Below are 20,223 nucleotides of genomic sequence, written 5' to 3'. Positions count from 1 at the left end.
AAGATAGACTGAGCGCTCTCATGAGCCGTTTGAAGCAAACATTTAAAGGACAGATATATGCCGCGAGTACTCCTTTCTCTCTCTGTCGATATTTGCGGCGGGGATCGAGGCGGCAGAGGAGAATGAGGCGAAATTATACGCCTATATCTATAGCTGTTCCACTTCCCGTGAAGGGGAAAGGAACAAATTTTGGCATTTCATTGCCATCTCTCTCGACGACTGTCGGTAAGATAGAAGAGCTTTATCTGACGGCTTCGTGAAATCTGAATTACCTGTTTTTTCACCCGCGATCGTCTAACTGTTCGAAATTTGTCGGGTTCTTATTGTTTTTGATGAATTGAGGTGAAGTACGTATAGGTGACAGATTGATGGTTAATTAAAAGTGAAATTGGTGATTCGATTTATATAGAAATTGTATTTTATTATTTACAGGCTACAGATAAAACGTATCTAAAAATTAGGCCGTATAATAAGATCAAATCTAATGAATACGGTACATATTGGTAATGGGGTGTACAATATTAACATATATTGACGTAGCGCGTTAGGGCGTATTAGATACAATTTAAATAACTTATATTTGAAAATTATCTCACTTACAAAAAAAAAAGAGATGATATCCGGAGAGAGTCTGAGAGAATTACATTCGAAATAATTCTAATTATCTCATCCTAACAAAACACTCCTTGGCAAGTGTTTGATTCAGGTACCACAATGTACCAAGGTACAGTTTACGTCTGGTTATTTTCAAGTATATAGTCGTTTATAGTTTCGTACCCACGTCAAATGCTCGCCGAAAAATCCTCGTATGCTTCCATACAAATATCTTAAACAATTGATAAAAATGGACTATAGGTAATAGCTGCATGATAAAACTATGCCTATTGGTTTTTATCGAAGTAAACAACTACACAAGCTTCCCTCTTGACTCTCATACAACTGCATTCGTTACTCCTATTACAATATGGAGTATCACATATTTTCTCAACTATCGTATATCACTTTTGCACCAAAATTCAACGATGATCAAACACACTCTTGGATTCAAGGAACTCGTGGGATTCTTCTTCGCTTGTTAGGTGCCAGGATCTTCAGCATAGTGACAACCGGAGCCTCGAAAGCCAAAGAAATCGCGAATGACAAGGCATACGAAAGCACGAATTGCCCGAGGAATGTTATCAACTGAAAAGTTAGTTACATACGTTAATCGTTTGTTTTAACCGAGTGCAATGCAACCCAGGCGAATTTAATACCCTTTTATATTTACGTCAGAGTTTACGTACCACAGTATCTTTCCCAAGATGAAACGGTGCGTCTAGATTCATTGCTGTTAGTCGAATAACGATAGGATGGACAAGGTAGGCACAATAAGTAACTCTGCTAAACGGGTGCAGAATTGGCGCCGATAATATGCTGTTGACGTAACCTGAATAAGAAAAATTAAAAATGTCGTTAATACGATTTGAAGTAATGAGTCTATTACCATCTCTGTAAAAAGATCTGAGAATTGAACAAAGTCTTGTTTCCTTTATCTTTGTCCAATTTCAGAATAATTGTGCAATTTGAACAATTATCGATTAAAAATTTGTCTCTGTAAGCGAGCATAGATTCAGGCCATGAAGTTATAAATAATTTTTCATATATTCTGTCAACTGACCTCCGTAGCCTGTGCTGCACGCTACGACTATCCATGCTAGTCCAAGTGACCATGCGCTGTGGCTTAAGGAAGAGTAAGCAGCTGCCGTTGCAAGACTCAATTCCGTCTCGTACAAACCGTAGAGTAAACTGAGAAGACACGCTGTTGACAGTAGCCAGCCCACAGTAACCGTCATCTGAAATACGAAAGGCATTATTTGAATGTCGATATTTTTCAAGTAGCGTTTTACGCGTAAGATGACAAATCCACAACAGCGTGGGTGTGAAATATGTGTAAAGCAAAGACCAACCTTGGACATAGTAATTTTGCAGTTTGTCTTGAAGAGTAAATACCCTACGGACATCCCAATCAAATAAGGACCAAGCCTCGTCCAAGGCTTGTCGTAAATTTTGTCAAATAATGCGAGGGGATCGTCCGAGCTTGGCATGTGGTTGTTGGTGTAAGCGATGTAAGCCGTTACTATCCAGGAACTGAGGAGTAACATCGCAGTCGAAAATGCAGCAATCTTGACGTGATTGGTCGCTACGATCAGTATGATAGCACCAACGACGTAAAACTGCGTATCGTCGGCGACGTACCAACTCCAAAGCATGCACTGAAATTCAAAATTCACCGTCAATGTTCATCACGACAAGTGGACCGACTGGTCAAAGCGTCTGCCGGAAAAAGGTATTTCTTAACGATTAGAAAAAAAAAAATCGTGCACATGCTAACCATTTCATCGACGGGGAAAAGCGTATTTATGTAGAGCAGATTCCTCCACCAGTAATTCGGACAGTTGTAGTGATCAGCTGTGGGCGGTTCGAAAACTGAATTGGCATTGAACCACTTCATCGAGACCTCGACAACTCCAAGAACGAACATGTAGGGTGTTGTAAGTCGACAAAATCTATAAGATATGAAGCCTATGAATTTTAGCATGCCAGCGAGGAATCCTCGCGTGCCTTGTGTCAGCCTGTGCAAATCCCCTTTGGCGTTGGTCCTGAAGTAGAGGAAGGAAACGAGGAGGCCGCCCATGAAGAAGAACGTGTCCACGCTGAAAGCACCGCTCGTTACCGTCTGGAAGAGAAATCTCTTCTCCACTATCTTGCGGTACTCCATGTTGTCCGAATATTTGAACACCACGATGCACGTGTGGCCAAGTATCACCCAGGCCATCGATATTGCTCTTAAACCGTGGATGGTGCTTATCGTGTCACTACCTACGGACTTGTCACAAATCGTCCGTAAGTTTGCCTTTATGGAAAACGATAGCAACAATTCCTCGAATATGCCTGAAACATACAGAAAAATTTTGCAGTTTTAGTTTCAGTTGGAAAATTATGAAAATTGAGTACGACCAGTTGACAATAGTGATGTCGCGATTTTTTTCCGTACATTGAACTCAATTTATTTTATTTTTTTTAAATCACTGTGACCGGATCCCTCGCGAACAGATGCATATTGCTAATGATTTCTTTGTCAGAAAATTCGCGAATGTCACTAATTCTAATTTAACAATTTTTTCATACAATGGAATTCATACCCTACTGAAAATAATCGACGATGGTCATATAGTGCGTGACGTTTAAGCTCATTTGACTCAAATGTGTTTAATGCACTTTCGTTGTGGAGTTCGGTAATGCTTCATAGAGCTTATTGGCAGTAGATTAGTGAAAGCTCAAATAAGTTACTGAATATCACTTGTCAGAGTAATATCAAAGTGCACTCTTCCTTTCTCTCGGGCATAATTTCCTTGAACCACGCGGATGTACTATGCATGACATCTTTACTCATTGAGTCAGCAACGTTGCATTACACGCTCGACAGCATCGGACTGGTTTTCCTCGTTACATCAATGCATAAGCGTTCTCTCCTCTTTGCAGTGTAGAATCACTGCTCAATTCGACGATAAATTTCTCGATGAGATCGATCGAAGACTTTACCCATACCTATATACTCTCCATTCAGCCTCGCCATTCTCTCCGCTCCAAATTACATTTATTTCTCGTATTCGAAGATTGGCAAATTAACTCACTCAATTTCTCTGGCTCGGGAGGCGGGGGAGGAGTGCTTTCGTGGTCATTGTTGTTGTTGATCGAAGTCACGCCGTTAGCACTGTGGTCAGGAACTGAAACAAGAAGATGGATTTTATCCTGATAAATTACGGCACGGTGAATAAAATCAAACTTTAATCAATTATAGAACTTCAAATTCTATTAGATACGTTCTTCGTCGCGTCTTTTACAAAGTCACATCGTACTCGAGATGATTGGGAATTCGGCAAGATTTTGTTAGTAATAGTTTCATTTACTTATTAGATACAAGCTTGAACGTATCACGTCAGTGCGTTTTAGTACATGTCATATTCCCATTCATAGTACAAAATAACATTGACGACTATTGTATTTATTCTTCTGTGCAAAAATTATTTCCCGAAAAGTCGACGATTGTCATGAAACCGAATTTGTATTACATCATCGACAAATGTTTGTTTCAACACTAAGTATCCGGCTTATAGTTTCTTCCCACAAAGATGGAAAGATACGCGTGTAGGCAAACTCCGTGCAATATCGGTGATCCATATGATGAATAATTTTCGGATCGTCAAGCCTTTGTGGTTATCTGGCGTTAGCGATTCAAAATATTCCGTGTGAATGAAATAACCGAAAATACTCTATACTACTTGAATTTAATAAGGAACCGTCTCTACTTACCATTTGAAATTTTTCCACCGGATAGTTGTTCCAATTTTGCATGCTTCTCCAAGTCGTAGTTCAACGTGGCACGTTTCACCTTTTTTGTCAGATAGACATCGTAAGTGGTACCAGTAGTCATTAAGACTATCACGAGGACAGTCGATCCGCTGAAAGGTTATTGAGTTGAATAAAAAGTTGTGAGAGCCAAGTTTGCATGTCATTCGAACGAGGAGTGAACTACTTTACTCGATTTTAATCAAAATTCTGTCAATCACTTTCTCAACGCAAGAACTCTCTCTCTCTCTCTCTCTCCCTCTCTTTCACTATCACACAGAGAATGAATTACATAACACGTACAGCGAAAAAGGCTCCAAAATACTTACAACAGTGCCCAGAAGACGGAATCTGTGAACATATCATACGGGTTGTGCTGATCTCGAACCTTATCGATGCTGGAATGTTTAGCCGCAGATTTGCTGGCCGCCAGTTTTGCCACCACGGTCACATCGGTCGAGGTACAAGAAAACGGAAGGCAAACTCCAACGTGAATTTTACGCGGCTGAAAAGTATTCGTAGACGTGACTTAGTGGTAGCAACGTGAGAAAGTGCTAGTGTACTGTAGTCAACATTTTTTGCACAGATGATTGGGCAGCTCTAGTTCCAGAACAATTACAAGCATTCTATCGAATCGAAAAGAAGCACCTACCACTGGACTAACGGATCCGTTCACGTTGATCTTGATCATGTAGAAGCCAATTTTGAATGGTGGGATATCGGAGATGGTGGGCGAAAGGAGACCGGCTCCGCTCAGTCCGTAGTTCTTTTTCTTTCTTGGTTCGGAGGTAAATTCACGAACCTCGTTCGCGGCTGTCGTGAACTGTTGGTTACCCTTGTTGTAGTCCATCCCGATAAAGCTACACTCCGTTGCTGATCCCATGAAGTAAGAATTCCCCCAGTAGAAACTGTTTGCAAATCTTCCAGACGCATCGTCCACTGAAACGAAACGTGTTCAAGTCTTAAAATTATATCTTTTTTTTTTTGTAATACAAAGAATCAAAGATGCTTGTTGAAGAAAGATAGATGATTGGAACTAGTCGCGCATGTTTCACACCTTATTCGATTCAAACGGTCGTATGTATTCAGGCTTATCAAAAATTTTTCAAGGATATCGTATCAAAAGTTATACAGGATCTGCAATTTCTGGATGACAGGCAAGGAAAAATCCTGTTGTGAAAGTATGACCGATTTGATCCATTTAATCAAGTCCAACCTCGATTTCAGTTTGGGGAACGAACTAAAAATTACAAAGCAAGCAAGTACGCAAGCCTTTCGTTATACGCAGACAATTGTAATGAGTGGTTATTTCATCTCGGAACGCGACGCGAGTCGCTTCTCTTTGAAGATGCTTGAATAGTGTCGGGTCCGGTGGGCAGCGGTTAGATAACTTTTCTTACTTCCCGAATAGAAAGTGTTACCTCATCGCGGATGGCATCAAACTTCGGCCTCGAGTATCTCCCGCGCCAGCGTGGAAGCAAGCAATAACGTGAAACGGAATCCGGTCTTATGTGGGTCTCAAAAAACAGTCGCAATTCAACCGGATAATATTTCAAAATTACACTTTCTGCCGTGGATATTACGAATCGCGTTTGGTCACTCGTTGCCAAATGACAGATACGACAAAACCGTCTCCAAAGTCTGAAGCATGCCATTTGAATTCATAAATTATTCATTCCTTCGAATATGATAAATGGCACATTTTTGATAATTACATTTTCATCATAAGTATAACTTATCATCTTGTAATCTTTTTTTCTTTTCAACCGAAAGGTATGACTTGGTAGATAACTTGTGGCATTGGTCTTTGGTTTTGTCTGCTTTTTCGTGTATATCTACGGTTCCCTTTTTCGGCTACACGGTTCGATTTTGTTATTGCCCCATAGAGGAAGTTGCACCAGTACTATCGTCCCTTGAAGAACCAGTTCTGCTGGGCGTACCGAAGGCGTGCCAGTAGGCTGCATGGAAGAATCCTTTGTGACTACTACAGGCGGTTGGAACAATAGTATCTTACTTTAATTGCAAATTTATACGGGGTAAGAAGCACGTTTAAATCTGTTATGGTCAGAGTTCCAACTAACGAGTATCCGTGCAGCCTCCGGAATGCGGGTTAACATCAGATGAATCCATCTGCGCGAGCAATTCATCACTGAGCGTAACATCGGTTTAAAGATGATAAACTGAATTTGTACGTGCATGGATCTTGGCCTTTTGAATAATTTGTGACTATCTAATTGTGCGTCTAATGGTTACAAATGCGTTTAGAAACAGTGCTAAGTTGATATTAGCGTTTCCTTCACAACGATACCAAGGTCATATTTCGTCGAGAGTTTACGCAACATCGAAGAATGCAGGGAGTGAAAGCGGCGGGTATTTTTTAATCAGTTCCAGGTGTGTGCTCACTGCTCATCCATGAAGAAATTCGTCACCAGTGAGTCAGAGAACGGTTCGTACGTCGAGTCATTTCGTACGCGTGAGATACGAAATTCGTCCAAGGACTAGCGAGGAGCTAGGTGTCTATTATTATGCATGTAAGGCGTATTGGACCAGATCAGATTTAGCCGAGGTACATACATATATTACAATGAAATTAGAATGACAATGGATTCTGTAAGAGTTGTGTCATTGTCGGCGTCTTGAACTTCGATTCAAAGTCAAGTTCAGCAACACGCGGCTCACTAGTCCTTATTTTCAACTTGGCATGGTTCGATGCAATGCAATGCCCATACGTCGCGGGAATAGCCGCTCATAATTGGATCGGACCGCTATGGTGAGTGTGCTGGAATCTTGATTGCAAAGAAACTGCATTCTTCGCTTTTCTATCCACGTTTCGGAATCCACACCTCTCAACCGGTTTATCGTAATCTTGCCACGCCATCGTCGTAATCCTCAGTTACCCGCCTCATAACCATAGTGGTGACCCAGTCGCAACGCTGCCACTTTGATCTACCGTGTTTCTCTTATGGCCATTGCCGAGGCTAATTGTCCGCGAAGTTCACAGACAGATTATCACTTTCCGGGATTCTTTCGTTATCCGGTGAAGCCACACGAGCCAAGTTCTTCCGCATTCATTAAAAAACTGACGACTCAGACTCGTGCTTTCTTCAACCATTGTTCGATATTTTTAAGACGATCGAGTCTTGCGTCGATGTAAATAATATTTGACTATCATTTCTTCGGAAAGCATGGGATACTCCAATTATTTTCGTGACGAAATGCTTTCGGATCCGGTCTACACTACGAACAACTGTAGGAAAGAAAAAAATTTGTCCAATACTTGTGATGTTTTGTTTAACTAGTCCTAAAGTATGGGTTTTTTTTAAAGAATACTTTTTTCCACGATAAGAAATTTGAACACTGCACGATTTTGTTTCAAGTATGAGTTCAAGTATCGATGAATAACTTGAATGTTTAGACTCGTCTGGTGCCTGAATTAACTAGTGTCAATGAAACAGTGAATAATAACGACCGAAAGTCGGCTAGCGCCGATTTTGCCCTCGTTATTTCCAACCTGGAGACAAGCAGCGTCGTCGTGGTGATTCTTTTTGTGCCGTAATATCGCGTCGAGTCAGCGGTTGTTATGGTCAGGGAAAGTGATTTGAAAAGAGAACGGCTTTCTTGCCAGCTTTGTTGCCATGTGTTAACCATGTTGACCACTTTGTTCTGTATCGTATCCGGATCGCAGTATACCTACAACGCGCGACACCCACATTGCGATTATCTCCGGTAATATCGCGGAACCATTACTCTTGCATAATTCGTGTCCTGCAGAACTTTCAGGAAGCATTGAAGCGATGGTGAAATAACACAGAGGAGCTGCAATATTCAAAGTGAGGAAAAACGGCAGAACTCGTGTAATTGCTGCCGTCAACCTGAGCAGCAGAAGCCTCGCCCCGTTCCCACCATGGATTAAGAAAGCATATTACTGAATGGGTTTTGACATAATATGCGAATGGCAATGCCTGTTATGCGCAGCGACTTCACAACCGAAATCATCACGCTCCGCTATCTCGTTTCACGTACAAACCCGAACGCGTACTTATGTACGAATGTGTTACATTTTTAAGGTGGTCACCAAGTTTTCCCACCACACCTATATATTGTTGCACAGCATGTGCTCAGCAGGCCCTGAGGCCTTAGAACGACATGCCGCGCGCACATATTGCGAGACCATAATGAGCTGTCAGTTGACATCGAATAAGCGAAAAGCCGATTAACCAGTATAGACTGCTAAAACTTTTACCGACACCTGTTTTGCAACAACTCTTTCAGTATGCCGCGGAAGGCCGTTTTTCAGATCCCAAGCAATATAATCGCATTCCTGAAAACATCCGAATACCTACTCGAATACGTCTCAAGGATAGGGAGAAAGCTGCATAACGCAGTGCGGTTCTGTTGTGTAAGATGAATTTCGATTCAATAACAAGTATCTATGCTCGATGAGCTATTTGGGTCAGAGTCAGCACTCTCGGTAGGTAGACCTCTCAGAATACTCTGCGCAGGCATGCTCATTGGTTAATTACTGTTAGGTAAGGGCGCCCGCGTGTGCGGGTATAGCAAACGAGTGAACGATTCGTGGCTCGGACCGGACTGTCGAATTTTCGTAACCAAAACACGCTTTGGAACCAGCGAAAGTGATCCTTCCTACTTTGACTCCCGAGGCTTTACGGTTTGCTTTTACCTTCGCTATATGCCTGTGCGCAACACGCTTGTGCGTTATACATATAGCGTGCAGCGTGTCCTATTGACAAGTCGAATTAATATTCGATTATAAATAACAACATTCGTGACATGGGATATAGCATAAGACGATTGTTCACTATTCTCTTACTTGTCAATTTTTTATTTCATTTAGTTATTTTTTGCATGGCATAATACGGGTCAGGATTTGAAATCGAACCTAGACCTTTCAAATACCAAAGTGAACAGAATGTAGATATGTAATAAATCACGGCGATTGAGTAGAATTTCAGTACCTGTTTCTCGATGATGCAATTCATCTGGAGAACATTTCTGTTATTAAGTTTTAATTTTTTTTTTTTTTTGTATTCCACGTGTCAATCTAAGAAGGGTGTTACGTGATTCGTACAACCGGCTATTTAAACTAAGCGCCTTTTGACGCGCGTGACTTTGCAACAACGTCACGGAGTACGAGGTTCGAACATTGCTCTGTAATTGTCAGTTGGAAACCGCTGTGATTCAAGTGCCTGTAGAGTCGTAACACTTTTGGATGCACTGCCTATCATGAAACGTACTCTCACGTGACTGTAGGAGATGCTGTTTGTCGTGTCGTACAAACAGACGATTACCGAGATCCGAAGTGGTTTGGCCTAATAACGACAATAATAATGGTAACAATGATAAACATAACAATATCAACAGGGATACTTTCTATTTCACCGCAGTCATTCGTAAATCACATATTGCGAGAGATCGTGTTATTCAAAAATTTTTGGTCAGGAATCGTGCACCGCGTACAGATCAATCGATCTTTGGATCGACGTGAGAAGCGTATTTTCACCGAACATCTCACCTGTTACAAGCTACAGGAAAGCGGATGAAACGTAACCTGCCTGCACTCGTTAACACAGCGTTGTATAATCGAGAGTTGAGTATCTGTGTCTTAACTTTCAAGATCCACGCGCGAATACCGTCGCGTCATTTTTAACTTGAGTTTTGAGATTTCACACGTTGTATTAGCGAAAATTGCAAAGCCCGTCCTGTCTGTCGTACCTGCGATCAAATTTTCGTTACGTCACGTCGCCGGAAAGATGAGCAAATGAAGTATTCGTCTTATATGTTTTCAACGATCAAACAATTCACCCGTAGAAAGGCCTAGGTCATCGAATGACTTTTCTATCCTGGTAACGCGCGAGTATACCTTCCATACGTCCGCAAGATAAATTTGAAAAACCTTCGTTTCATCTAACAAGTACGCTTAATGTTGACCGCGCGTTGAGCGGTTAACGAGCATTGTTTGTTCCGGAGTAATTGAGACGTTCTTACTGAAATACTTTCTCACGTTGTTACCGCTCTAGGATCATGCTGCGTCTACGACCGTGACTGTAGTAACAATTAGGAACGGGTTGGATTATTTCCGTGGACGTGTGAAGAAAAATTAGTGGAAAGTGTGCTGGTGCGGGAAACTCGAGAGGTATGAAATTTTGAGACCGCATCAGACGTGTCCAAGTACTTCAAGCTGTCAGGACAGCGGTATTGTGCCATTAATCTTGGTTGTATAAAAAAAAAAAAAAAAAAAAATTGAAGATAGGAGAAGGTGGAGAAAAAAATTGACAAGGAGAAATGAGAAGGTACATTAACGATGCGAATAATTGCGTGATGTTTTAGCTCGTGATATAATACTGAAGTGCAGAGTCACCGAAAAAAAAAACCCGCAAATACCCTCTGGCGATAATTTTATGTAACAGGACTAAAGATCCTACCCAAAATTTGGGACGTAATGCTTCGTATAGTTCACGCGCAAATACGAATAACTCTCTGAAACTTCCGCAGACACTCGTATTTTTTATGAACACTTGAGGAACAGAGAACCTGAAATTGTTGGGCTTCGTCTGGACATTTAAAATTTTTGAAGCGAATATCTGCTTATGGGTTGTTCATTGTCAGTGAGAAGGATCCAGTACTCAAGTTTTTAAGATTGTTTAATAGGGTATATTATACACATATATATATTACAAACGGATTGAAAGTAAAATTGGAAATGGAAATCGTGATTGTTTTACCGAATACGACTGTGTGGATTATTGAATCGGTACAATTGTTGTCAATTCGCTAAATTGCGACACTCCAGAGATTGCATCGAGGTGGAATATCGTCACTATTGACTGTAACCTTGATTTGAAATGACGCGCATACAGTTGCTCCGTGATATGAATTGGTGATCGATCCAACAAGTGTGAAAATTTCTAAGAGCACGTAGACACCTCATACAGCAATCCCCGTCCTATCATATTTACTAGACGATTCGATCGTGGAATCTTGCAAACTCTCTACGGCCTTGAAACCGGACATTCAGATAGTTATCCAATCGCCAATGAAGCCAAAGAAAAGTGGCTCCGTATCCCACCTGGCGCAGCGACTACCGGAGGTAATACACGGTCTGGACCGAGTGCTCCGGCACTCAGAGTAGAAAGTTTCGGAGAATTTTCAACTCGCGGGTAGCCAGTCTGACGTATTGGTATTTTCGAAGAAAACTCGAGCTACGCAGAATTGGACTTATTGCGCCTTGAGAAATACGCCAGTCGTGCAGGCATAATAACCCAGATGAAGATACCGCACCGTGAGATGATTATTTATATACTTTCACTGAATTATTTCACTGCATCGCACCAGGAAGTGAACTCGCGATGCAGTTGCAACATGATGTCACGGGGACCTTTGGTGTTTAATACCATGGGAACGCGGATGAATGTTGAGTCGGGGGGTAATTAAGAGGATCTTGAAAGCGAACTCTGTAATTTTTAGCGACCAGCGGTAATTCCGCAGCTGGTGTTTAGCCCCAATCTGACAATTAACCGACAAAATCCAGCTCGCAATAACGAGGAAAACACTCGTTAGGAGCGGTGGCATTGACCCAAGAACGTATAAAATGGTCGAAAGTGAGACTCGGATGCGACTGTTGTGTGTACCTTCTTTACGCCAATGCAGGAGAAGCGCGTTTGTTGGGAATCCGGTTGGCTGGCAAGAAAATCCGGGATGCCCCGGGAGATATTTGTCCCATTGTTTCACCACCGAGCTACGTGAGAACCGAGTGAAACCGTATCGAGCGTTGAAAGCAGCTCGAGGCGAAGGCTTCGGGTCTTCCTGAGAAACCAACCGACCGAAAAACCGATGTTTGTTGCAATGAAAACAAACTACGCGGCACATCGATTCTTCGCGTTTGCCAAATTATCGTCAGATTGCTTATTTCAAGGCTAATTGGGTCAAGCAGTCTTGCTTTTATTCCAATTTATCGCCGAAGAAAGTTTGTCAAATCGATAAAATGACTCGTGACTCGGGTCGCGTTTGTCGGTGTTTTCTCCGCGATTGTCGAAATTCACTCGTTTCGTTAACAAGTATTGCATTCCATCCACGCAACCGACAAATCAGTCATGATTCCTGAACAATTTTTCATTATTCGACAGATATACTTTCTTCGGTTACCTTTCCGAAGTCTCATTGCGTATAATGACGAAGCATAAGTAGTAACAGTGTCGTTTGTGTCGGACAGAAAATCCCGTTAGAAAATCAATCGTTGCATTTGGGATGATCAAACGTTTTCTCCACGGAGCGAAGATTATTTTTGAGCATCGAATGATTTCTATTTCTTCAGAAATCTCACATCAGATTCGCCAAGCAACAACGACGATTATTATTCATGCTCGCAACGCTTTGTTTCAAGCCCCATTCTTTCCACCATCGAGTAAAAGTTGTCGATTTAACTTTCATCCGAATATTAGGGGCTCCTTCCGCAGCCTTGATACCTTCGTACCTACCTCACGTAATGTTGAAAACTACCAAATAAAGATCTATACGCGTATCCGATTCGTGTAAAACTTCAACCGTCGAATCAAGCGAGTCAGAACAACGCGTTGCTCCTGCAGCTGAACTTTCTATTGGTACAATAAATTTGTCCGTGTTCTTGCGCCACCTCGAGACTTGAGACGAATCGTTTCGCAATCTTTACTCGACGCGTGTTTGCCAGAATTAAGTTGCAAATTCTTTGTCTAATATTTGTAGGAAAAATACTTCCGCATTATTATAATCGCGTATAATACCCAACGCGATTGTCTATCTGGTGAAAAATGTTCTCGCAAGCAGCACACGGATAATAGTATTCAAATTTATTCGTCAGAATGCCGTTGAAAAAAGTCGGGATTAATGCAAATGTTGATGATTAAAATTACCGATATTAAACGTTCGAAGATGAGTGATCGAGGAAATTTCCTTCATTTTTATCATCGATGATAAATAAACGGAAGTAGCTGCGAGAATAACTCGTAAAATGTCGAAATGAGAAAGACTTGCGTCACGTAACTTGAACGAGAGGAGGAACGGGATTTATGGAATAAATAATTTGCATAAATTTCGTGCCACGTTGCGCAAGGTGTTATGCGAGGCTGCAGCAGGTATAATAACGAATCTGATGGGCGAATAAATTAGAATACGCGGATCGCGGAATTGATCGGTACGTTGGTTCAATTGATTTTGTCAAAGACTCACTCTTTCTCGCCCATAAATCCTTCCGCTTCAACCCGTCAACGAACCGCGTCACGTCCTTCGAGCACTCGGATGAAACCGGGTATTTTCCCTCGATCCAATTTTCCGCGAGCCATCGAGTGTTAAACACGTCCAAATCCTCCTGGAGCGTCGACCAATTTCCGCGCAAGGCTTCTTCCGGTTGCGGAAGGCTCCGCGTTTTGTGCACCGAGGATTCGATGTCCTTTGAGTCCAGAACTAAAGGGGATTCCAACTTTAGAAGGCTGTCTTGGGCGTCAATCTTGCCGATTATTATCGCACAGGCGACGGCTATTAATAGATTCATTTTCACACAACTTTTTCCCGACATTTTCTGAGATGTTATCGCGCCTAATTACCGTCGTTTATTCTTCTTTTTTTTTTATTCCTTTACCGATCCGTATCGCTCTTGCTATTTCATGGTTAATTAATATCGAGTATTATTTGCATATTTGTAATTGTTGCGTGCGATGCGCGTTGTTGATTTATTCCCATCCGACACGATACCTTTCTTACTTCACCTGCACTCGCTGTTTGTTTATTTCCTAGTTTAATGGTTTATTCACACGTTCGATAAATACTAAGACACATTTGGTATGTGGTATTTAATCACCGAGTATCGATTCGATTTTTTATCATTGAACGTAAAGAATCCATGCGAAAGTACAGAATTACGATCTTGTTCAATTTTTCAATTTTATCTTTGGAAAAGCACGATTTTAGAGGGCTTTCGCACACGCAGAGTCAAGTATCGACAAGTCGAGTAGATCAAACTCACGTATGAATGAATTATAACGATTAATTGCGCAGAGGTTAATCGAATTTATTGACGATTTACAATAAAAATGTTTAATTATTTTTCAATCCTTTCGAAAAGGTTCGATCTGTTTTTCGAATATTTTTAACGGTTCCTTTTCGCGGGACGTTTGGCGGTAAACTGCGGACGGCTAACTAGATGCGCGCGGAGAAATGCTTCGCTTTAGTCAGTTTCAGCCGGCTTTGCCTCCGCAAAGAAAGGCACCTCCGGGTTCTGGAGGGGGACGGTGAAAACTCAAAACTCATACCAACTAGCGGTTTAATAGTTGACTAAATTCACTTTCCTAGCCTCGGATGCATCGCATGCCGTCGACGATTGTCTTGCAAGTTATATTCAAATCGCCTGCACCGTTACATCTCCAAGGGTACATAATTAACAATTATACCTATACCTATACCTATGCTGATGCACGGATTAATCAAACGTCCCGGAGGTGCTAAATTAAACATTAGACGGACGAAAAAGACAGGGTTTTGAATTTTACATTAGCCGTTATATTGTTACGTGACCCATTCCCGTGCATGCGTATCTGTATCTATACGATACTTGATATTTGACCGGTAATATTTTTTCCGTGTTCTTCTTTGCACACCGAGTCCGCAACTTGACACACTTCAAGGTGTTTATGTACGTATAATAACGTCTTCTTTAGCAACGCCGTAACGAAATAAGCCGGTCTAAACGGTACGAAAAGTATTGAGTATCTGTGTGGTTGGAGAAATGCCCTGCTTGCGTATCTCTTCGTCGGCTTGTGTCAGGCGGATAGCATTCATTCGAATTTCAATAGTCAGTGCGGTGATTAATGTTCCCAAACTTCCGAGCAACATCCTCGATGCGTATGATACGTGCCAAATTAAGAAGGACACGTCGAGAAAAGAGTTTACTCGCCGTTAACGAACGTATATTTGAATATGGCGAGTTAAATGTTTTGTTATTATTATCAAATTCCAGCTGAGCCAAATAATGGTCGATAGAAATTTGTTAATAGTTGACAAATCATATTTGGCTCAACTAAAGTTTGGTAATAATAACAAAACATTTATTTCATCGTATCCAAATATACGTTTGTTAACAATAAATAAACTCTTTTCTCAGTGCAGTGCAGCGCGATATATTGACATTTCGATCTATGGACAGTCAATTCTGATCCATGGGAAAGATACAAAATCCCTTACATTGGAATGATTCAATGAGTATATCTCTTTTGAAATTGAATAATCAGTTTTGTCATAAAAATACTCCGTTTGCGTTGTGTGTCACACAAGTCGATACTTGTATTGCGACATGGAGATTGTTAGCTGTTTTCTACCCATGATTACACCGACCCCCTAAAACTGCACGAATATCGGCCAGCTCTTCTCAGAAGGCAAGAAATTCTTACTTCTGTGTAACGAATGAACGTCGCCTTTTGGAAGTAAAAATTGACCCCCCACTTTAGCGACGGTATGTATCCGTCTTATAAAATCGCTGTTCGGCTGATCAAACGCAACCTGTCAGAAGAACCATGACTATGCTCTTTCTCCCTCCATTTATATCCTAATCTTTCTTCAGGTTTTCCCAAATAATTAATCGTCTCCTCATTGTTGCTCGTTGCACGACAAGTCTTTTTGCGTAAACTATCACGGTCCGAAAAAGAAACATAGATAAACAAATGTCGAAAAACATGTTTAATACAAAAAGGAAAAAAACTAGAAGTATTAAACTTTTCACCTCTCCGAGCGCGGTTCCACGTGAAAAGACCGGATAAATGTTTGTATACGGTATAATTTGCGTGACTCTCTTACATTAGTCGATATGTCTTTCATACAGTCGTCTGTCAATTTCCTGGAAAATGTATTTCGCAATATACGGCGGTTGATGATACGGTATTATAAACGTTTCGTCGCTTCCTCAAGGCAGAAAATCCGTCTAGTGCGTTTTAAATTACATGAAATTTACTTGTGAAATTTCCTTCTATACAGTGGAAACCTGCTCCGGGGGTGCATTTTACGATGCAACAATACTCCCGTGTAGTTTAGCCATAAATCCTTTTCTGCGTCAATGTCTCGACGTAAGCCTGCCAATTCAATCCGTACAACCTATGAAAGTATTAATACATCTAGCGTTACCTAATGTCGTAGGTGCTGTTATAGGCTTTGCAATGATATGAATTGCCACAACTCTGCTTCTTACGTCAGACACTGATTCAGCTTACTGCATTACTAATTGTTATTACGACTTTTCTTAGGTGCAATAAAACATTAATAAACTCGTAGTAGAAACTGCACACGGTATTAACGGAGAGTATAACGATACTTGTAATTTTTTCTATAGTAATGGAAATAACTAATTATCATTTCTCTATCTTCGTGTCTCTTCAATGTCTATATCATCTATCGATGTTTTTGTGCTACGGTATTTTTAGGCATTTACTTAATCCTTGGAAAATATTTACAAGATGCCTTTGACGGACACATACAAAGGCGATTTATCTAGATTATCATCGATACTACTTCGTTCTACAATGAAGGAAGAGAAAGGGACAAACCGTGCAAGCGGTTCGAAGTAAAAATATCCAGAAAAATTTCCTCAAGCGGTTTGAGAAAATAAAACACGAGGTAAAGAAATAGTATGAAACAATTTATAATAAACTGTAGAGTGCACCTAACATCTAGGGGCAGAGGACATTGAGGATGTGACACGCGGACGTGAACACTGCTATCCGTGCATCAAGAATAATACCGGTTTGAGTAAATTGAACACGTGGTAATAATACAAACGGGTTATTTTAATAGTACAACTCCCGCTTTTGAGGGTTAAAAAACAATATACGCTACAGGTCAGCGATCACAGATTTTCGGTAATGGAACTCCGTATTTCCTGATAATGTACCTACTTGAATCTTTGTTTGACATTTGGTTGTGAAGAGGAACCAATCCGCGGGCAAACCTGTTAAGTAAGCTCGAATCAACATCCAAGGTCTAACGCTAAGCGTGAAGGACTTTTCAATTCTAAGGATGCACTTTTACGGGCCTACCAATAATCATGTCATGAAATATTTATTCAACTATTTACTATTATACTTCTCGTTTTACCAACCCGCCGATCGCCAACATATCTACCAACCTGGGTATAACAAGTGTTTCCTGTTTAATTTGATGGTCGTGGTTTTCGGTACCTATCTACGATCCAACTAGGAACAATACTTCCAATGCTATTCCGACTAATTATAAATTGTTGAAAAAAATATTTCTAGTCGTGTCTAATCGCGTTCCAAAGTTTGGAAAAATGTTTTGCCAAGCTGAACTTGCCAGACGATTCGTAATCGGGGATTAATTATACTTACTGTTAGATGTGCTTGATTACGCAACGATCTCCACACCATTTCGTTATTAATATTGATCGAACGCATCCTGAAACGAACTGTAATTGTGGTGCGTCGTCGATGTAAAGCACAATAATTATTATGATTCCGGGAATTAATTTTTGACACAAATATCAGTTCAAAGTTACTGACAACAAACACCTGACGTCAAGATAATTTACTTCATCACGTACTCTTTCGTAGAATAACAAGTTGTTTTTGTGTCCTATGCGCTAATATAATGAACAACGATCCGATTCGTGATCGTATCTCCATTTCTGAAAGTTTGAAATATTTGAGAAAATCAGTTCGTTATTCAAACAAGCAATAATAATAAAAAAATTCTTAAATCGGTGTCGTTGAAACGATTGTGCAATAATGTATATCTCGATATATACTAATATACATATTTTAATATAAATATCGCGAGGGCGGGGCGTTCCTCCGAAACGTTTCTAATGTAAAACAAGTCCGACGTAAATGCGCAGCACGAACACGAGTACCCCGTAACACACATTTAAAGGTGGATTGGCATTATCATTGATAAGCTTAGTCGGGAGTTACGAATGGTCAAGAGGTGCCGGTGCCTAACCAACACAACGCTCGTCCAAGAGTCACGTCGGCGACGACGGTCTATCCCAAAACTTTCTTTTCAAACCGGTATTATTGGCGGCTGTACTGCGCAGCCTTCTTCGCCGGCTTCTTAAATTCTGGTTTCACTTTCTACGGTTTTTCAGAGTCGTGTTTCAGTCGGGATGTTGGCTTGAATCGAACGACCTTGCACCCTCCAGGAACGATTCCTATCTCGTTATGGCCTCGGGGCTGAATCTCGACGTTATCCCGACATATGGATTCTCGTCGTGGTTCACGATCGTTCTTAAATATATATAAATGTAATGAGAAACGTATCGTTGAGTTTGCAGCAAAGAATATAATTCTGAACGTGCTGATCTGCCCACGATTCCTTTCTCTCTGTAGTCGTGAAATTTCTCAATTGTCGCGATTACGCCGTTACATGCGGCGAGGCTGTGAAGCGTGAGAAAAAACATGCGAAATTTCAGTGCCCGCAATGAAGTTTAACTCCATTGTCGTTGTTCGAAATTTAACATTGTTAAAAATATCGCAAGCCTAGATATTCCGACTGAATTAGTCGCTGTGGAATGAGGCTGTGATACCGAGTGACATCGGGGATGTCTGTAATGTACCACTTAAAAATCGTCCTGCTTTCTCATTCAGCAGCATATCTCCGACGTCTCCGATAGTCAACGATTTCCGATACGTCCTTAACGAAAGTGAAATTATAATTAGGGGACTCACCTTTCAACATACCTAAAAAGCATACGTAACTCAATTCCGTATACTTGGATTTTACCAATACCATGACGGTGTAATAACAGTCGAATGAAACACCCAAAAGAGTGGTCCAAAAATTTTGATTTATTTCTTGTCCATCGCGTTTCCTCACTCTTTCCGATCGATGAATTTGACCGACGTTGTGTAAAGTGAGAACGTGACAGTTACTCTCAAAAATTTAAACGCTTAAACGTAGATTCAATTGTATAAGATTATATAAAAATGCGTGTAATAATTGCAGCAGCGTGGCGGATGATGCAATAATTTTTACTCTCGTTGAACTGCTTGTGCTAAAATCTCGACACATCGGGCCGAAAGTGAAGTTCTTTAGCTCCGTTGCAGCGTTCGGTCATTTGTTGAAATGCGCAGCTCATTTCTCCAGAACTGCTTGTATACAAATCACGTAATGCGTTACATATATGTATCACGAATACAGTCCGCACAATTGCAAATTGCCATACGTAACTTCTGCAGGTATAACAGCGGGATAAAAATAGATAAAGAAAAAACCTACTTGGATAAAAGTAATACTATACACTAAGATCAGCTACAATTACTGTGTCATAAAACTTGATGCCTCACCTGCCGCAAATTATATAAATAAACGTCGCGTTCCAGTGATCGCGCGAAAAATTAGCACATGCAGAACTACTTGCTGGAAATTTTATTCGGTAAAGTTGGCGGTGGATTCGCACTTTAAATGCATTAATTATAATGTTTTGCATTTTTCGCAACAAGTAAACCAGCCCGCTATTACGTCTTGCGACTTTTTTTTAACGATTTACGGCACACAAGACGAATCAGACCGGCAAAACGTATGCATCATTTCGTATCTCGTGTTTACGTGAGCCTTGCGCAATGTTCACCCCGTTGAGTAATCAACTGATCGTGACGACTAGGAAGAAATCACGTCACGAGTGAATCAAAATTTTCACAACTAGACGGTTTTAAAATAAATTCAACGAATATTCGCGTCTGTGCAATCTTGTCCTGTGATTATTATCGGCGTATGAAATAACTTTTCTGTCGTGTATTTTATGCACGCTTTTGTAATACAGGTAAGTGGCGAAATTCGGTACCACTC

At 40.8% G+C, this 20,223-nt stretch overlaps 1 protein-coding gene across 1 annotated transcript; it reads right to left on the bottom strand.

Moving 5' to 3' along the window:
- Positions 1 to 414: 414 nt before the first annotated feature.
- LOC107218052 (nose resistant to fluoxetine protein 6) lies at positions 415 to 14,564 on the bottom strand. Its single transcript, XM_015655801.2, has 10 exons — positions 13,612 to 14,564; positions 5,042 to 5,328; positions 4,719 to 4,894; positions 4,354 to 4,502; positions 3,675 to 3,767; positions 2,372 to 2,931; positions 1,947 to 2,252; positions 1,658 to 1,832; positions 1,284 to 1,426; positions 415 to 1,182 (listed from the first exon to the last, which is right to left on the bottom strand). The coding sequence occupies exons 1-10, from the start codon at positions 13,955 to 13,957 to the stop codon at positions 1,045 to 1,047; spliced, it is 2,373 nt and encodes a 790-aa protein (XP_015511287.1). The 5' UTR covers positions 13,958 to 14,564; the 3' UTR covers positions 415 to 1,044.
- Positions 14,565 to 20,223: the final 5,659 nt, after the last annotated feature.

This window comes from Neodiprion lecontei, chromosome 3, assembly GCF_021901455.1.
Source record: "Neodiprion lecontei isolate iyNeoLeco1 chromosome 3, iyNeoLeco1.1, whole genome shotgun sequence".
Taxonomy (NCBI): domain Eukaryota; kingdom Metazoa; phylum Arthropoda; class Insecta; order Hymenoptera; family Diprionidae; genus Neodiprion; species Neodiprion lecontei.
This window is presented reverse-complemented; position numbering and strand designations above follow the sequence as displayed.

Bases quoted from the DNA above. Each gene is read 5' to 3' on its own strand.
- LOC107218052 (XM_015655801.2), bottom strand. From the start codon at position 13,957: ATGTCGGGAAAAAGTTGTGTGAAAATGAATCTATTAATAGCCGTCGCC. The intron at 4,503-4,718 runs GTAAGTATTTTG...ATAACCTTTCAG, and splicing joins TCCGTCTTCTGGGCACTGTT to CGGATCGACTGTCCTCGTGA. The intron at 1,427-1,657 runs GTCAGTTGACAG...TTTCTTATTCAG, and splicing joins GTGCAGCACAGGCTACGGAG to GTTACGTCAACAGCATATTA.